At 49.3% G+C, this 20046-nt stretch overlaps 1 protein-coding gene across 2 annotated transcripts in view; it reads left to right on the top strand.

Moving 5' to 3' along the window:
* Nucleotides 1-3001: 3001 nt before the first annotated feature.
* Nucleotides 3002-20046, top strand: part of LOXHD1 (lipoxygenase homology PLAT domains 1) — a 152397-nt gene continuing 135352 nt past the window's right edge. For both annotated transcript variants that reach the window (XM_074355238.1, XM_074355237.1), the window contains exons 1-4: nucleotides 3002-3131; nucleotides 9978-10092; nucleotides 16636-16716; nucleotides 18600-18784. In XM_074355238.1, coding sequence (XP_074211339.1) covers nucleotides 3002-3131; nucleotides 9978-10092; nucleotides 16636-16716; nucleotides 18600-18784 — 511 coding nt within the window. The remainder of the gene's footprint in view (nucleotides 3132-9977; nucleotides 10093-16635; nucleotides 16717-18599; nucleotides 18785-20046) is intronic.

Genomic DNA, 20046 nt, shown 5'->3' with positions numbered 1-20046 from the left:
CGGTGGCTTCAAGAAACAAAGCTGCCTCAGGCTCTGGGGAGGGATGTGAGTGCTGACCGCTGCTCAGACCTCCTGGCACCTGGGAGCTTTGAAAACTCCCGCTGCCCTGGCTTCACCCCAGACTGAGTGAATCAGGATCTGTGGGAGAACCCAGGCATCAGCATTTAAAACCTCTCCAGGCGACCCCAGTATGCAGCCAGGGCTGTGCACCCCTGCGATGGAAGGTTGTTAAGCCGCCCCCCTAGCCCAGGTGAGCTGATCAAGTGAGTGAGTTCACTATGGCTCCACATTTCAGCACATATAAAACCCCTGGGAGGAGAGGGTGTCGTTGAAATTTAGATTCCCGGCTTCACCGTCAGAGATTTTGATTCAGTGGTTCGGGGTAAGGGACCAGAAATTGGCATTTTGTTGAGTTCTTCCGCAGAGTCTAATCCGTGTGGTCCTGGAATCCCACTTGAGGAAACATTGACCTTGACAGAGAGCATCTGGGAGGGTAGGAGACCCGGAACAGAGAAGCGGAGGTGGTGCCTGGGCGTCCTGGGTGCTGGGACTAAGGGCGCAGCTCTGGACAGAGGTGATGAGACACGGAGGTGAACAGGGAGGAACTGGTGAAAGTCTTGTGGCTGCTGCGGACCAGACCTCTCCTCCTCTCCGAATTCAGCTTCAGGCTGGAGGCCCAGGCATGGCAGGTGGACGCTCTCCTGCCCTCCTCTTTGTCCCCAGTGGTCTGGGGACAGAGCTCCCTGTCTGGTCTGGGTTTTGCAGCAGAGCCTAGAGCTGGCCCATCGTGGTGACCACTAGCTGGTGACCTGTCATGGTTCCTCCACCGTCCACCAGCACCTGCCTTTCAGTGTCCTAGAATGTCCCAGCTACCTGCGGGAGTCTGTTAGGTCCAAACCCACAGAGGCCGCTGGAGCGCCCCCTGCTGTAGGCAGACAAGCAGTGCCATCCAGCCCTCAGATCTTTCGTGACACTGTCCCCCGGGCAGTCCTCACTCTCCCGTCCTGGACTGAGATGAAACCTGCCTTTCTGTAATCACCACCTGTGGTTGTAAGTCTGCCCTTTCAGCCTCGATCTAGACAGCCATTTGCATCTGTGGACCCTTGAAACGTCCTCTTCTCCGGGCCACATGTGCTCAGAAAGGTGTTGGTTCTGGAACACTGATTTTACCAATATATCATTTAAAATGTGTCTTCTTTTCAGCCCATTCTGTTTTTCTAGTAGCCACTTTCTAGATCTGCCTGCAATTTGTTCATTCCTGCACCCATCCATTCACGGAGCGGATGCACACGGAGGCCACTATGTGCCATGTGTATTGTAGCTACTGGGAGTTGAACAGTGGACAAGGGAGCATGACCGCTGCCCCCACAGAGCTCATGGCTGAGAGGTGGGGGAGGGGCGACAAGGCCTAGGAAGACCGTCCTCCCAGGAAATTGAGAGGATGTTTCATCTGTTCATTAGCATCTCTGATGCGTTACTGTGGGTCGGGCCCCACAGAGGAAGGAGGACACCAGGGACTGGTCCTGGCGTACGGGACCCTAAGGAGGGTTTCTGGGACAATCTGAGATGATAACCAAGGATCTCCCCCGCCCCCATGCAAAAATAAGAAAGAGAAAAATCCTGATGAGCAGTCATGAAGCTTCTGCTGTGTTCCAGAGGCTTCTGCTTCTGAGCGCTTTCTCCAAGTGCTCAAAATGCTTTCACAAGTCATGCTCCCCCTTCTATAGGTGGGGAGACAGGCTAGTCCAGGCCACACAGCCAGGAGGCGGTAGTCAGACCAGTTCTGTCTGACCTCACACTGCCCGGACAGGGAGGGGAGTTCCAAAGGGACTGAAAATTTCTAGCATTTCAGGATTCACACAGAAATCTTACAACTTGGGTTGTAAGAAATCTTAATAAAATCAAAATAAACAAGAAAGAGGAGTCTAGTGGCCCTGAGGGGAACTTCTTGCTAATGGAGGGTGAAGGGAGGCCTCTGGTTCTGTTGCTCTGACTCAGATACCTCATGTGGGGCTGCGGGGAAGATGGTCAGGGCCAGGTGGGGTCGGCATCCGGGTCAGGCTGTAAGGGTTTCTCCTGTTTGCCTGCAAGCATAGTGGGTAGTACAGGCAGATGGGGAGCGTTTGTTAGAATAGATGCTGGTTAACCTTGCCGGCCTGTCGGGGCTTGGCGGTCACCTAGGACTCGGTGGCCTTGCCCAGGGTCCCCAGTTGGCTCTGGCTGGCAACACCAGGAACTCACAGTTCAGAAAATGCTCTGTGGGTTGTCTGCGAGCTCGTCAGAACAGCAGGTCTGTCCTGGCCGGACGGCCACTTTCAGAGCCAGCAGTCTCGAGGAGATGGAGGCAGAGAGAATGAGAAGGATCCAGTAAGAACCTTGCCTGCCCCGTAAGATGAGCAGAGGTCATGAATAATGGAGAGAAAGAGAGGCCTCTGAGACCTGGGAGCCCAGCTAATTCGGGGCCCTGACATCCTCAGGAAGGCCCCAGGCCCCTGGGGACATCTTTTACTGGCCCTCAAGGCTGTGAGGCTAGGGGCATCTTTAGGGGGGAGGCCCCACCTGCTCCTGGGTGTGGGATGGGGGGCGGGCCCTGCTGTGAGGCCAGGTGGGAAACAGATGCCAAAGGCTCAATGTCACCTGATTCTCTATGAAGGGAGCAGGTGGGTGGGTGGGGAGGGGCGGGGTAGAGGACAGCCTGTTCTCAGTCCCCATAAATAAGTCACGAGGCCCAAGGAGAACCCCAGGGCAGGTGCAGAGGAGGTGGTGGGCGATAAGGTGCCAGAGAAAGGCACCAGGGACAGGAAGGGCCGAGATAAAGTGGGGAGGTTCTGCTCAGGGGCCAGCGAGGAGAGGGAAGCAGGGCAGCGCTGTGGGCGCGTGTGGGCGCTGGCCCACCCCGACGTGTGCACAGGAGCTCAGGGGGAGTGGGCCGCAGGTCCGCGGAGGTGCGCGGAGGTGGGCACGGTGAGCCAGTGAGTGACGGGAAGGGGCAGCCGGCAAAATGATGCCCCAGAAGAAAAAGAGGAGAAAGAAAGACATCAACTTCCTGGCCCTGTATGAGGAGGAGCTGCTGAACTATGCCTCGGAGGACGACGAGGGGGAGCTGGAGCATGAGTACTACAAGGCCAGAGGTGTGCGGGGCCTGGCCTGCGGGGTGGGGCCGGGGGGGCATGGGCAGGGGCAGAAGATCCTGTCTCTTGCTTTGAGGGAGGAATTTTAGGTTCCCACCTAACCCTTTTCTCGTGGGTTTTCTGTTGTGTCCGTACTACATCCTCCTGGGGTCACTGTGCCCAGGGTCACAGGGCCTTAGTGGCACAGAGTCAGCTGGACCCACAGTGCCACACTCTCCAGGTCCTACACATCCCAGGAGCCACGTTCCAGCCTGGTCTCTGTGGTGGGGGACGCCTCAGGCTGCGAAGGGGCTTGTGGGGGGAGACCTGGACCCTCACTGTGTGCCCAACCGGGGCTGGGGGCTGCTGCCCACGATGGCTGGTGGAAATGGGGTCCCAGGGCTTTGCAAGATGATGCTGTGGCCCCCGTGGGGGGGGGGCAGTTGGTGCTTTGGACCCAGAGCCCTGTCCTTTGAGTCTCACCTTCCTCTGAGGTGTATGGGAGCTGCTTTGAAATGCTCCACCTTCTCGCCAGGTAAACCACAGAAAGGGCGAACTGGGGTCCTGGGAGGCAGTTTTGACTTGCAGAGGGTGTTTGCTTGTTTTGATGGTTTTTTTTTTTATTTATTTGTTTCCTTTTTTGCTTTTACAATTAAAAAAAATGTATTTGATTGTGAATGCCTATAGGCAGCGGGCTTTATCACTCAGAGGTCTGTTTTACTCATCAGCGCTGCCTGCCTGGTCCCTGATAGGGTTTAAATTCTCAGCGCTTCCTCTAACTGGCTTCCTGTAAGCACCATATTCACCCACTCATTCCCCAAACGTGAGATGAATGTCCATGGGCCAGTCACCCACCTTAATTCCCAGCCACGGGGAGTTCCTTGATTAAATCTGATTTTTCGTGGTTCCATTGCTTCATGAGCGTCTGGTGAGTTGGGCTTGTCGCCTAAGCCACACTGAACTCCTTGAGGGTGGGGCCTCCTTTATTTGTCCCCACACCTCACCCAGCTCCCAGCACAGACCCAGGCTCAGAGAAGGCGGCCACTGCCGTGGCACCATGAAGGCAGTGGCTCTGCAGAGGCCCCTTTCCCAGCACGGTGTCCCAGGCGCCTCCTGGGGTGGAGGTGGGAGTGGGGGGAGGAAGGAGGGGCATTGCCACCTCTTCTCAGCACGCATGCTCCGAGCTCTGTCAGGTGGGGGAGGGGCATTGAGTCTAGACATGGGGTCAGCACCCATGACAAATACGCTCCACTTTGGGGTGATTCTCCCCAGCCCACAGGGCTGCTGATGGAACATTCTAGAACCTCTCATAGCTGCCAGCCCTTCTACCTCTGTTCATGGGCTCTGCCCGCCTCAGTGTGACTGTATGTCACCATATAGTCTTCTTTGCACCCTTCTCAGAGCCTTTTCACTTCCATTCTCACTTTTAATCCTGAAGATCCCTGGAAACAGTCAAGGCAGGTGAGGTTAGTCTCAGATGAAGGACTGAGGCTCTGGGAAGGTCACAAGTAGGAGGGACAAGAGCTTCACCTGTCCGTTCCCAGGACAAGTCCCCACTTCATGTCACGATGCTGCCCATTAGCACATTGTATGTCGGGCACCAGGCACCTCGCCGAGCACTTTACTCGTATGAACCAGTTTAACCTTCACAACAACCCAATGGGTTGGGGTCTCAACATCTTCTTTCTCAGGTGAGGAAACTGAGGCACAGTGAAGTTAAGTAATGTGTGCAGGATCACAAAGCTGTTAACTAGCAGCGTTAGTCTGGGCTGGCTGGTCCTCGCTCTTGTACTGTCCAATCATGACTGTGCTAAAATTAGCTGGAGAAGAGCAAGCCGAGGTGGGTGCCACGCTGACATTTCTAAGGGACACGGACCCGCTGACTGTGCAGTCGGCTGCAGACTGGGCGGTAAATGTGGATGCTGTGGCCAGTCGTCCCATGCTGAGCTTCACTGCACCGTCACTGTTACCCTCCCAGTTCTACAACAGTGTGTCTCCTGCTCCCTCTGATCCCTGGGTTCTTGCATTACATGGAGAATCTTGGTGAATGTGATGGGGAGAAGAAGAGGGAAGAGGAGAAAAGTCTAGATTTTCTTCTCTGTTCCTCAGGTCACCTCCTGGCTACACTGGAGTTTGCCAACAGCCCGAGGGAGGAGAGAGGCTCTCTTGATACTCTGAGGCTAGGCTGAGCCTGGGGCACTGGTCTATCTCCTGACTAACACAAGGTCCATGAAAGGAAGATAGTGACTCCCACCAGAATCTGGGCTCCAAAAGGACCTCAGAGGCCATCCTGCATAAGCTTCTATCCCTGGAGACCTTTCCTCTCCTACATCCCAGACAGGGCATTGTCCAGCATCTGTTGGAACACAATTTCCCAAGCCAGCTTCCTTGGGGATGTTGTCAATGGAGATGATGGCAGCGGTGATGATGATGATAATGGTGCTGATGATGACAACAGTGGAGAGGATGGTGGTGACGATGATGGTGGTGATGATGGTAACAGTCCACCTCTTACGGAACGCATGTATTTCATCCAACTGTGAGAGTGTCTGTAAGATGAATTCCCAGAAGTGAAAATGCTAAGTCAATGAGTATGAAAGTTGAAAACTTTGCTTTATTTAATTTAACCCTTAACCCATCAAGGAAGAAATTATTTCTACTTCAGCGATGAGGAAAATGAAACTCAGTAAGAAATTTAGCTGAAATCATGCAGCCAGTGATAGTAGAATTGAGATTCAAATCCTGGTCAATTTATTTCCATAGTCCATATCCATTTCATTGATTGTTTTATTCATTCATTTATTTTCTCATTCATCCGTATAATTATTGAGCCTCTCCTATTTGTCATGCTCTGTGCTGGGAGCAACCCTGGTTACTGTTAACAATTCTTTGTGCTGACCAGGGGATTTTATTAGTTGGGACACTCCAAACCAAATTTTGTGTCTTCTGTGAGATATTTGTCTTCCATAAGATAGTTCTTCAGCTATCTGAACTTCTTAAATTAAAATTTTAGCATTGAAGAAATATATATATGTGTGTGCAGCACAAAACTCATAAAGGTACAGTGTGATGACTTTTTACATATATGCATGCTAGCATAACCACCTTTCAGAACAGGGCACAAAGCATTTCTAACCTCCAGAAAATTCCTTCGCTCTCCTTCCCAGAGGTAATAGCTCTCCTGATTCTATCACTGTACATCAGTTTTTTTATTCTTGAACTTCATATAAATGGGCTAACGCCATATATAGGCTTTTTTCGTGTGTCTAGCTTCTCTTTCACTCAACGTTATATCTGAGAGATTTATCCATGTTGTGACACGTTATATACTTTGTTCTTTTTTTTAATTTGTTACTACTGCATTTTATAAATATATCACCATTTATTTAACTATTCTTTTGTTGATGGACTTTGGGGTTATTTCTGGCTTTTAGTTACTATGAATAAAGCTGCTACAGATCTGTGCACATCTTTGGATGGTCACACGTACTCATTTCTCCTGGATTTATAATTTATAATTAGAAGTAGAAGCACTGAGTCACAGGGTGGGCTTGTGTCTAATTATCAGTGCTTGTACAAATTTATACTCCCACCAGCAATGTTTGTGAGCGTCAGTGGCTCCACATTCTTGCCAGTGCTTAGTATTTGTCAGTCTTTTTAATTTTAGCCATTCTGGGGGGTGTATAGTAGGGTCTCACTGTAATTTTAGTTCGCATTTCCCTTGTGAAGAGTGATGCAGAGCCTTTTTCCATGTTTATTGGCCATTCGGAGATCCTCTTTGATGACATGCCTATTTGAGTCTTTTGTCCATTTTGCAACTTCATTGAAATATAATCTACAAGAAAATGAATCCACTTTAAATGTGCTCTTTGATGAGTATTGCCAGATGTGTACATCTGTGTAACCACTAGCACCGTGTATATAGAGAGCATTTAAATTATCCCTCAAAAGTTCCGTGTGAGGGGAGAGGATGGAGCGCAGTGGTAGAGTGTGTGCTTGGCATGCACGAGGTCCTGGGTTCAATCTCCAGTACCTCCATGAAAATAATATAATAAACAGAATTACCTCCCCCTAAAAAAATTTAAAAAAAGAAGTTCTGTTTGCCCTTTCCGAGTCAATTTCCCCTAACTCCAACCTTAGGCAACCATGTTCCGCTTTCTGTTACAATAGATTAAATTTCATATACCTGGCATTTGTGTCTGACTTCTTTTGCTCAGCAGAATGGGCTTGAGACTTACCCGTCTTATGTGTGTCATCTGTTCATTCCTTTTTGTCACCGAGCTGTATTCCATCGCATGGCTATACCACACTTCGTTTATCCATTCACCTGTTGATGGGCATTTAGGTTTTTTCCAGTTCAAGGCTATTGTGAATACAGCTTCTGTGAACATTGGTGTGCAGGTCTTTGTGTGGCTATGTTCTTCCTTCTCTTGGGTAAATACCCAAAAGTGGAATTTCTGGGTCATATGGTAAATGTATATTTATCTTTAAAACAAATTGTTGTCCATTAAAACAATTGTGTGGTCCTTCTTTCTTAGTGATTTGCATGGATTCTTTACATCTTCTGGGTAAGTCTTTTGTTGGATACAGGACAGGCAGACCTTGGCGATATTGTGCATTTGGTTCCAGAGCACTGCAATGAAACAAATATTGCAATAAAAAGTAAAATTCGAGTCACACGAACTTTTTGGTTTCCCAGTGCCTGTAAAAATTATGTTTACCACTATACTGTAGTCTATTAAGCGTACAATAGCATTATATCTAAAAAAGTGTACGTATCTTAATTTAAAAATACATTATTGCTAAAAAAATACTATTATCTGAGTCTTTGGCAAGTCATAATCTTCTTTTGCAATAGTAACATCAAAGATTACTGATCACAGATCATCATAACAAATATAATAATAATGAAAAAGTTTGAAATGTGAGAAGTACCCAAATCTGACACAGAGACAAGAGTGAGCAAATGCTCTTGGAAAAATGGTGCTGACAGACTTGCTCAATGCAGGGTTGCCACAAACCTTCAATTTGTAAAAAACACAGCGTCTGTGAAGCACAATAAAGCAAAGGATGATAAAACAAGGTATGCTTGTATGTACATTTCAAATATCTTCTAGTCTTTGGCTTGCCTTTTCATTCTCATGGTGGTCTTAATTTTAATTAAAGCCTAGTTTATCATATTTTAATGGTTAGTGTCCTATTTAAGAAGTAGCCATGTACCCTTGGATCAACTATTGAGGTAGTTTCTTCATCCCTCTCCTGTACTCCAGACTTCTTTTCTCTAAACCAAGTATCTCTGTGTCTTCTCTCATGTGATGTATAATTCTAGAATTTCCACCATGCTGGTCATCTTCCTGTGGACACTTGGTTTGGAAATGTCTTTGTATATGTGCAAACTGTACGGGCAACACTTCACGTCCTGGAATTATCTCAGGGAGGGCTCTAGGAGTTATCTGAAGGTCAGAAAGCCCTGTGGTGTAGACTGAGAAGAATTAAGGCTTTGATTATCATGAGAGACAGGGAGTCGCACAAATATCCTGCTTCCTTTTTCCCTCTTGAAGGGAAATTTATCAGAACCAGGGACATTAAAAAAAAAGACATCAAGAGCACACAGAACAAGCTTCAGAAAACAGTATGGAGATTCCTCAAAGAATTAAAAATAAACCCACCATATGATCCAGCAATCCCACTCTTGGGAATATATCTGGAGGGAACTCTAATTCAAAAAAATACATGGACCCCAATATTTATAGAAACACTAATTACAATAGCTAAGACATGGAAACAATCTAAATGTCTATCAACAGATGACTGGATAAAGAAGTTGTGGTATATTTATACAGTGGAATACTACTCAGCCATAAAAAGAATTAAATAATGCCATTTGCAGCAACATGGATGGACTTTGAGATTGCCATTCTAAGTGATGTAAGCCAGAAAGAGGAAGAAAAATACCATATGATATCACTCACATGTGGAATCTAAAAAAAGAGGACACTAATGAACTCATCTACAAAAGAAACCGAGTTGCAGACATAGTAAACAATCTTATGGTTACCAGGGGAAAGAGGGTGGGAAGGGATAAATTTGCGAGTTTGAGATTTGCAAATGTTAGCCACTATATATAAAAATAGATTAAAAACCCAAATTTCTTCTATATAGCACAGGGAACTATATTCAATATTTTGTAATAACCTTTGATGAAAAAGAATATGAAAACAAATATATGTATGTATATGCATGACTGGGACATTGTGTTGTGCACCAGAAATGGACACATTGTAACTGACTGTACTACAGTTAAAAAAAAAAAAAAAAGAGCAAGCTTCAAGGGGACAAAGGGAGGGAAATCAGTGCCCCTGCCAAAAAGGGACTCACTGGCAAAGCTCTGCATCCCCAGCTGTAGGATGGCTTAGCCTGAATGGTTGCCATGGCAATGTCCTGGAGGTCACGGGAAGTGAGGGCTGCAAAGCAGCATTGTGTAGAGGGCAGAGAGGAAGATGAGAGTCAGGGGCAGGCTCTGAAGAAGGTCTTGTCTGGGACGGCATCCGTGTGCTGTGCTGGAAAGATCACAGGCAGTCATCGGGAGGCCTTGGGCTGTGCTCTGGTGTTGACATTGTGTAGAGTGTGACCTGGGCTTGTCCCCTCGCCTGCAGGTTCCTCACCTGTAACGTGAGTGTGCAGCGTTAAGTGGGAGATGTTGGTCTCACAACAGGACTTGTGGGTCTGAGCCTTGTTCAGAGGCTTGTGGGTTGCTGCAGGGGTTCGTAGAGTCCTTTGCGGCTGGGCATCCCCTGTGGAGCCAGCAGGAGCTCTGGCTTCCCCAAGCCCATAGAGGACTCTAGCTTTCCTTCTTTCCTCCTCCAGTGTACGAGGTGGTCACAGCCACGGGCAATGTTCGTGGTGCAGGGACAGATGCCAACGTCTTCATCACCATTTTTGGAGAGAATGGGCTCTCTCCCAAGCTCCATCTTACCAGCAAGTGAGTACCAGCTCAGCCTTGGTGGGGTCCTGGCTGTTAGTCGGGGTTGATACCGTTCTGGATCCTATGGGAGAAGACACGTGTGTCCACAGGCCTTGCTGACCCCAGACCACGTGGCAGCCAGGTCTCTCGCAGTGATTTTCTGCCAGCCTCCCTTAGCTCCTCTCTTAATGTTTTGTGGACAGTAATGCCTCCTTTGGATCTCAGATTTCCCAAGAATTCAGAGATGTCCCTTGAGATGGGAGAATAAACACTCAGGATCAAGAAATGTGGTCTAGGGCCAGCTTTACCATTTAGTTGCCATATACCTTTGACCCAGTCTCTTTGCATCCAGGGCCTTGGCTTCCTCATATGTCACCTGGAAGTGATAAACCTGAACTAATGGAGCTTTTGGGAAGAGGAGACAAGCTCAAGCATGTGAGGGAGCCCTGAGCTTAAACGCTCTGCACCCACGTCCTACCCGGGGACTGACATCACGTGGAACCTGCCTGCCCGCTAACACACACTCAAGCCAGTGCGTGTGTTTGTGTAGATGTGCGTGTGTGTGTGTGTGCTTGTGTCCCCTGTTGCACTGTGACCACTGAGAGCAGACGCTGCTTTCTCTTCTTTTCCACCCTCTGCCCGCATCACCAGGTGCGCACACAGTTACCACACACAGCAGCAAAGCAGCGGGACCAGACATCCGGGGGCCTCACTGGGGGTCTGGGCCGCTGGTTTTCACTCTGCGATGAATGAAACGGGATTGACCAGTTGGTTCCGGCTCCCACCCCCGTACCCTCCCTTCTTTCCTTTCTTCCTCTGCAGCAATTCAACTTATGGTTATCTCGGCCCCTGAGTTTCTGAATCAGATTCTATTTGCACCAAGGATTCTTTCTGCAGCCAAAGAAAATTTGAAAACCACTAAATCTCTTCCAGCCTGTTCATGAGGAAACTGGGGCCAAGAGAGGAGTGGCGAGCAGCTCCGAATCATGGAGCTTTTGATGGGAAAGCTGGTCCTCTAGCCACAGGGTCTTGATGCAGACATTTCCTGGAGCACATGACTGCGTGGCCCTGGAGGGTGTGCGGGAGACTGCCCCATGGGCCTCTGGGGTGTATGGCCTGGCACCTCCAGGGCTGGCAGAGGAAGTGGTAGAAAGATGGGGTCCCCAGGCCAATAGCGCCGCAAACTCTGCAGACTGACCAGGCTCAGTGGAGCTCGTTTCCCCGAATGCAGTCTCTGGTGTAAATGCCGCAGCGACGAGGCCGGTGTAACGTCCTGTTCTGTCCATTTCTGCAGCACAGGGTACCCGCCTTCTCGTGCTGCTCACACTGCAGAGTGCCTGGCTTGTGGAAGTCCTTTCCTCCAGTGATGTGGGCACGGTAAAGAGAATACATGAAATAGCCATCCTCTTTGCCATGTGTCCTCCCCAGAGGGCACCCCTGCAGGGAGAAGCCACTAGACCCCTGGGAGCTGGCCAGTTGGTTTCCAGAGTCCTCAGTCTGTCTTTTTTTTTTTTTTTTTAAACAAAAAGAACCATTTCTCCTTTCGTGGTGGTTCCTCACTGTCTTTCCTTCTCTCATGCGTCTAATAGCTTCAGACTCTCCCCGTCACCTTTTTCCTTTGTCAAGACACCCTCTGAGGAAGGTCCCCAGAGTCAGCTTTTATAACTCCATGTAAAGGTTTGTCACTGAGTCCCCTTTTCCTGGGAGTGTGAGTTCCAACCTTCCTTCTCAGTGGGAAGGAAAGACTGCATCATGGTAGAGGGGTCTCAGGCATGAAGGAGCGGGCAGGGCCGGGAGGTCTCCAGGCAGGGCTGAAACCACGCGAAGCAGCCAGCTTCTCTGAGCTAGCTTTGCATATAGGAACCAACGTCTCCCCATTTCCTCTGTGCGTCTACTGGTAGGGGTCTATCTTGTATCTGTGCCTTGCTCCAGGCTGGGCAGCAGGGGCACAGGTCTGGCCAGGACCCCAATCCTGCTGGCCAGAGGGCTCTGCCTGCAGGAGCACATGGGGAGGGCTGGTTGCAGGTTTGCAGGCACTTTTTGCAGCATCAACTGGATGTCCTGGAGAGGCTGGAGAGGTGATGCATGGAGAGATGCCCTGTGGAACCAGAAGATGAAGGGAGGTCTGCTCTGGGCCTCTAGCATCTCTTCTGGTTCTTTGCAGATAGAGCTTATTAAATGACTTGGTATCAGTGTAGCTAGAATAGGACTTCAGAGGGAAGGACATGTAATCTTGGACCTTAAGTGGTGGAAAGGACTCCGGTAAGGGAGGGGCAGAAAGAAGGTACTTTAGGTGAAGGGAAATGGCTTGAGGCCACAATGGGCACTGCAGCCTAAGGGAACTGGGAGGGGACCTGCCAGCTGCATGGAGGGGCAGAGAGGAAGAAGGTGGGAAAGGCAGGGGAGGACCACTCTGTAGAAGGTCTTGCTTGAAAGCCGGTCAGTGGCAGCTCGACATACTATGCAGCCAGGAAGGATCAACCTGAAGGTGGCGAGCAGGATAAACAGGGCAGGTGAGGACCAGAGTCTGGCTGCTGGAAGACCAGACAAATTGTCTACCAAGAGAATTGCATACACACAGTCCTCACCATCCGAGACCCTTCCAGTTTAAGATGGAGACCTCGGGTCTGGGAAGGGAGTGTTGCTTTTCGAGAAAGTCCAGGTTGCCTGCGGAACCCAGGTGCAGGTGTCTGCGGGGGTCCCCGTGCTCTGTGGGATTTAGATGCAGTTAGTCCAGAAGTGGTCCCTGGGGTCTGGCTCAGAATGCCCACTGCTCTGGAAACCTCCTCTCCTCTCGCTGTCTGCTGCTGTTCCCTCTTCGTCACATTGTGTCACCCCAGACCCACACCCACACCCATGTGTCACCTGGAATTTAGCTCTTTTTCCTTGTTTGAGATCCACAGACACACGCACCTACATGCATGCGCACACACACTCACATGTGCACACACGTGCAAACTGCATCAGACGTCAGATAGCTCAGGGCATCAGAGAGAATTCACATGAAAGCAGGACAAGTTTAAAATGGAATATTAACTAGATGTCCCTCCTGCCCCACCAGTCTTAAAATTAAGCGACCACCCTTCTTGGAATTTCTCCCTGACCCCTTTCTCCGCAACGTTTGGCTAAGTCTCTCACCCCACCTTTCTCTCCTGCCTCTCCCACGTCCTCGTTCCTCCCTCTCCCCTCAGTTCCCCTCTTCCTTGTGTCTTATCTCCTCTGCCCCAGGTTTTCCCCTTCTACTCCCATGGGACTTTTCAGGATTTATTTTCCCCTCTAATACAAAAATAATTCCTCTTGCAAGAAAACCTTCAGTGCCTGATGTTAAAAAAGCTGATTGTTCTCACCCTCACGGTCTGGAGTCTACACTCCTCGGTACCATCAGACCCTCTCTTAGGCAGCAAAGAATGTGACATATTCACTTCGATTTCCCAATCAGCTAACCTCTGCCCCGCCCCCTACACCAGTCACATGCCAACAGCCTTGGACTCCAGGGGAAGCCCCCTTCCTGGCTACCCAGGGCCACGCCCGCACTGAGCCACACGTTCAGGATATGGCAAAAGGATGGGATCTCATGTATGTTCTGGAACACGGTCCTCCTGATGAGAATTCACCATCTGAGAGTGTCGGAGAATCCTGGGATTTTAGCCTACTGGCTCTGCCTGGCTGGTGGCTAAAATGCCCTGTGCAGCCTGGAAAGGCTCTCGTGGGTGGGGTCCCGGTGGGGTCCCCTTGGGGTGGCAGGCGTGGGCAGGGGGCGATGTACTGCACTGGGTTTTGAGGATCGAGCAGGAGCTGTGGAAAACCTGCAGGCTTCTACAGAGACATGTGAAGTAGTTTCCTTTGACCACCAACCCTCTGTCCTTTGCTGATTCCACCCCACGTCCAGTCAGGTTTCTGACACCCACCGGCATGTGCATTCTGACCTTCCAGAAGGGGGGATTTTGGAGTCTGATCACTGAGTGGGGTGGGGTTAGGGTTCATCTGGGATTGTCCTGGCCCCTCCCTGAGAGGAGGGAGTCAGTATAGTCCTGTCTCTGCAGTCCTTGGCTTTCTCCCCTCTGAAGAGAGACCCCTGAGGTGCAGAAGGCCCTGCTCTTGTCTGCCAAGACGTTGGTCTCCATCCTGTAAACACTGCAGACAATCGCGTCACATCCTGGATGCTCCAGTGTGGTCCTGAGACAGCACGGAGCGTGCCCTCTGCCCATCCTGGTGGATCCTTCTCTCCTGGTTTCCCTTTTTCCCATTTCTCTTTAAAAATTTTGTTTTTAAGTGACTGTTGTAGAGCAGCATGGTTGGTTACTTAACAAACACTCTGGAAAGTACGAATCCACATTCCACCTGGTTGTGCGCACGGGGCCTTTCTGAAGGCATGGGGTTCCCCTTGCTGAATGCAGCTGTTGGAGCCGGAACTCTTGTCAGAGCAGCCCAGAAAGCCAGCTGATTTCCTTCCAAATCACACCTTGTCTTTTCCTTTCCAAATCACCCTCCTCTTCCCCTACGCGTTGGTGTTGGTTATTTCCCTAAATTCCACGCCCCCACCCCCCGGCAGATGAAGCCGGGATCCTCAAACTCATTCCAAAGGAGTCACCACAGGCAGCTGCCGGATGGAGTGGGGGCTGCTGAAATAGGGGACTGTGATTTTTCTCATCATTACAAAAACAAAATGTGCTCCCTTCAGAAAACTTAAAAAAAAAAAAAAGGAAAAAGAAAAAGAGATACAGACAAGAATAAATAACCAGCATTTCATTATAGTCTTACCACGCAGACATGATGTCTTTGTATACATCCTTTGGCTCCTTACTGTTAAATGAAGTTGGCATCCTGTTTGTATTGGTTATTCTGTTTGTACATTCTCTTTTTAAGCTGCTTTTTGTTTCAAGCCTAGTTCATAAATCTGTTTCTGTTTCACTAAATATTCTTTCATAATAAGATTTTTAATGGCTGCATAATATTCCGCCATATATCTTCCCAGGGTAACTGTTTTTTAGGATATGTATATGATGTATTTATATGATGTTGAGTCTATTCTAAAAATCCATTTCCTTGTCTCATATACTGAAAGACAAAATACCTCTTATTCATTTCCTTATTTCCCATTCATGCAATCCTGATGCACAGAATGGACGTCCACGTGTTTTCCAAGCAATTAACAACTTCTTCGACTTTGAAACAGAATGCGGACCACGTTGTTACTCATGTTGGAAATGAGATTCTGACTGGTTCTTGCAGCCAGCCTGGGGGGCGGGCCCTTCCTCTCCAGCCAAACCCAGGAGTTCCCACCCCTCTCTCCTCTTTCTCCTCTGTGCTTGGACTTCACCCTGTGGGCAGGTTGAGGGGCCCTTGTCCCTGACCCGCTGCTTCAGTGTACCTTTTCACCTGATGTCATGAGCTCTGCACTGCTCTAGAAGGGCCCTGGGCCCCATGTCTCATGATGAGCCCCCATAAGGAAACTTCTCCCCAGGGCAGACTGTTTGCCAAAGTGGGTCCATTTGCAGAATCACAGCTTCTGGGTCTGTAGAATCTTAAAAGCCTTCTGTTACTGAAGAATCTGAGCCTTGTTGCCTTGGGAAGAAGGCCCCTCATCTCCTTCTTTATTTTGAAACACATGATGTCCAATAAATAGACATGTCTTCTGCGTTTTTCTTTTTCCCTGGGCTGTGTGCTGAGAGCCCTGGCCGGGGGCATGGAGGGGGGTCTACGGCTCAGCCCGGCGAGCGCTTCACCGTGGGGTCAGGAAGAGCTGTGAGCAGCCCTGGGCTTGCGCGGCCAGTGTCCTGGCCCACACAGAGGACAGAGCAGACGTCCACGTGAGATTCAGGCTTCCACTCGCGGAGGACTCCATGCTCCAGCCTTTCTGTGTCTAAGCTGATGGATTCTAAGTTGCTCCTGAGTCTGGACTTGCTTGAGCACCTCAGGTGTACTTGCTTCTGTTTGCACCATCTGTGGGATGCCAGATATGCATTCCCTCACTGCCCCCACCTCCTTGGTTGCTGGTTTGGGTTGAGTGTTTCTTTTCTTGTTGGAGTGGCAGGACCACGGACCACCACCCAAGGTTTGCATCCACTTGGGGCTGCCATTGCACCTCTCCCCAGCAAGAGCAATGGCAAGTGAGGAGGAGAGGCCAGCTGGCCTGCAGACCCAAGAGCACCAGGGCATTCATCACACCTTCCTTCCTCCTCCACTCTCCCAGCCCAGAGCCACCACACAGCATTGGATCATGACTTTGGGGAGTCAGGTTCTGGTTCCAGCTCTGCTACCAAGTAGCAATTTACTTGTTTGTAAAATGGGGCTAACGTTATCTGCCAAGCTTGTCTTAATGATGCACAGCAAGGAGCCCATGAGAACCTGGGTATGAAAGCAAGGAATGAATACTAGCCATCCTTGCTTTCCACCTCTCTGAACTACGCCAGAAAAGAATCTAAGAATGGGACTGGCTGCCAGCAGCACCTCCTAGAGTGGGACGGTGGAGGAAGAAGGTGGGATGCCAGCCCTTGGCTCTCCTCCCAGGCCTGGGAGCCAAGTGCTGATCTGTGTTAACTGTGCGCACCTTCACCGTAGGAGCGAGTCTGCCTTTGAGAAAGCTAATGTCGATGTGTTCCGGGTGAGGACCAACAACGTGGGCCTCATCTACAAAATCAGGTGAGAATCCGGCCCCTGACCTGGGTGGGGTGAGATGAAGGCAAGTAGATTAGGCACTGACATCACTATTGACATTTTCTGGGTGTTGATTACTCTCCTGGCATCATCTGAGGGGCGACCAAAGGCCAGATCTTTCTCTCTTACTATGAGTCATGGTGCTCTAAACTTGCCCATTAGAGATTCACTTCTTTGGATTAAGACAATTTGAGATAAATTTTCACACACTTGGGAAATAAGCTCTGAGAAACCCTAGAATGGTGGTTAATGGACTCTGAGTCTAGATTGGCTTGGTTCAGATTTCTGCCCTTTGCCAACCATTTGGTAAATGGTAAAGCCATTTACCAGCTTGGGGGCTTTGGGCAGATTTCATTTCCAAGCCACAGTTTCCTCATCTGCAATAATGGTGCCCAGCTCCTCGGGTTAGTGAGGACTCAATGAATTGGTGCTTAGAGTAGTAACTGACGTACAGGCAGCACCCGGTGAGAGTCAGAGATGCCAGGCCACGTCGCAGGATTCCTGTCGACAGACCCCCCCCCCGATCCCGCTCTCTCTCGGGGAGTTTTTGTGCGTGTCTGGGGAGGGATAACTCTACCAGCCTGGTTGCCAGGGAAGAGCCTTCAATTGCCCTCTTTTGCCCCCTTCTTCCTACTACCCACCCCCATTCAAGTTCATGCCCATTTGTCACTATGTCAAATTCATCTACGGTCTGATTGTACCCAGACTAGGGGGCTTGGACAGGAGTCAAATGCTGCCTCCGTTCAGCCCTGGTTTCCCTTCCTCCCACTAGAAAATATAGGACCATGAACTCTCTTTACTGGGGAAAAAGGGACGTTTGTGGGCCCTGGCACTGGTTGTGTGGGGAAGGGGCTTATGAGCAGGGAAGAGGGTGGCAGTGTGTGGGAAAGGCAACACTAAGCTGAGGTCCTACTACGCGCCAGGCTCTGTGCCAGGCAGAGGCACGCATCCTGTGTATATCACGTGTCATCCATCCGCTGGGTGTGTGCTGACTTGAGCTGTACTTGTCCTGTTAAGACTGTAAGGCTTCACGTGATGGGCAGGGACTGGATGCTTGTTGCAAAGTGAGGTTATCTCAGGGTCAAGTCCTTGGGAAGTAACTAGACCTCAGAAAGGAAACTGGGACTGCCAAGGACGAAGAGGACCATAGGAAGTGGGAGAAGTTAATGGGGGCCAGTTTTGAAGAGTCTGGATCTCTGCTGCTCAGTACAGTAGCCCCTGGCCCCACGTGGCTACTGATCACTCGAAATGGGGCTAGTCCAAAGCAGAGGTGCTGTGTGTGCAAAAACACACTAGATTTTTGAAAAATTAGTCCAAGATAAAGGATGTAAAATATCCCATTAATAAATGTTTGCATAGTTACCTGTTGGAATGATAAGTGGGCCAAATGAAATTTATTATTAAAATTAATGTCACCAATGTCTTTGCTTCTTTTTCAAGGTAGCTGCTAGAAAACCTAAAATTACCATGTGGCTCGTACGAGAAGCTCACGATATTTCTGTGGGGCAACACCGGCCTGTGTGACAGTGGGGGGTCCTCTGGGTGGTGAGACTAAGTATGTGGGAGGTCTGGGGGTCCAGGAGAGAAGGGAAGCTCAAAATGGTCCCACTGCAAGCCTTGGCGATCCTAGATTTTTCCGTGGAAGGCGGTATTTCCTGCAGCCAATGTAACAATGCAATAAGCATTAATACGCACATCCACCTTGCAAGGTATCCCCATTTTATAGATGAGAAAACTGAGGTATGAGAGATAAAGTAACAAAAGCAAAGTGATTGAACCTCTCTTTGGAGTAAACATTTGAGTATTTCAGTATGGAAGGGGCGTGTCCTCGCTGCCAGTGACCACGTGGGCGTCTACTTCTGCCCCAGGATCGAGCACGACAACACAGGCTTGAATGCCAGCTGGTACCTAAACCATGTGATCGTGACCGACATGAAGCGGCCTCACCTCCGTTACTACTTCAACTGCAACAACTGGCTGAGCAAGGTGGAGGGTGACCGCCAGTGGTGCCGTGACCTGCTGGCCAGCTTCAACCCCATGGACATGCCCAGAGGTCAGTGCCCAGGCTAGCCTCCCCGCCCTCCCTCCCTGCCTGCGCTGGGCTCACCCAGGCTTCTGTCTCGTTCTGGGCAGCCCCATTGCCCCTTGCCACCCCTCCAGGGTCTTCCTGTTGGCTAGGGCTCAGGTGAAGCCCCAGTTCTTCCTTGTGACCTTCCCAAGAGCAAGTTCTGGGAGCTCAAGGAAGCGGGAGATGCAAGAGGACCTGGAGGCATGGTAGAGGAACGGGCACAGTCCTGAGCACACCCTGTGCTTTCATCAGCTCTTGTTGAGGAGGAGCATGTATCTACAGAGAGCTCTCTCTGAGTCTAAAGGCATCTTTCCCTGTCTTCCCATCCCCTTTCTTTTCTTCTGATGCCCAAGGAAGGTGAGTTACACATGGTAGGTGTGAATCAGAACCCGCAGCTTCCAGAGCTTCATCGTGCTGCCCACGACTCCTCCTGATTTTATGAGGAGTGAAACAACTTATTTCAAATGCATCTCTGGTCCAAAGCCTTACATTAAGACATTTTAGATCTACAGGAACAACAGGAGGCAGGGAAACAAAGCACATGAAAACATACACTGTATCCCAGGTCCCATTTGATCACACCTTTGTTCCCTAAAGTTTTGACCTCATTATTGAACATATTTGCCTTTCCCAAAACGGGAACATCACCTGTGGGTACCATCATCATAATACCCTGCTTGGGTAGAGTCATGGTCCATCAAAGGGGAAAGGCTTTCTTTCAATTTCTCTACCTCTGATCTCCCACCTCCCAGCTGACCTTGAACTCTTGTCCCTTTCCTCTGTGGTCCTCATCATAATAACTTGCATCTTCACTGATTCTTTTTTTAAAAAGATATGTTATCAATCTTTTATTACAAAAGCCAAATTTGACCAGTGCAGAAAATTTAGAAGATTCAGACACGCAAACATAAAAAAGAATATCTATAATTCTATCACCTGGAAAAACATCACTGGTGACATTTTTGTGCACTTATTTCTGGTCTTTTCTATGCATATGTAATTTGAAAGAATGGGCTGGAACAACATCCCCTGCTGGAGCATATTTATTTCTATGTCATGGAATGTCACTCAACACCCCGACTTGTCATGGCTGTGTAGCATTCTGGTGTAGGGAGGTGCCATCATTTATTCATTGAATCCTTTGTAGTTGGATGTTGTTATTGTTTCCCCTTTAAATTTTTTTGTTATTATAAATAATACTATTATAAACAATACACCTAAGTCTTCACACAGATTAATGATTCTTT

The sequence above is a fragment of the Camelus bactrianus genome, chromosome 30, assembly GCF_048773025.1.
Source record: "Camelus bactrianus isolate YW-2024 breed Bactrian camel chromosome 30, ASM4877302v1, whole genome shotgun sequence".
Classification (NCBI taxonomy): Eukaryota; Metazoa; Chordata; class Mammalia; order Artiodactyla; family Camelidae; genus Camelus; species Camelus bactrianus.
This window is presented reverse-complemented; position numbering and strand designations above follow the sequence as displayed.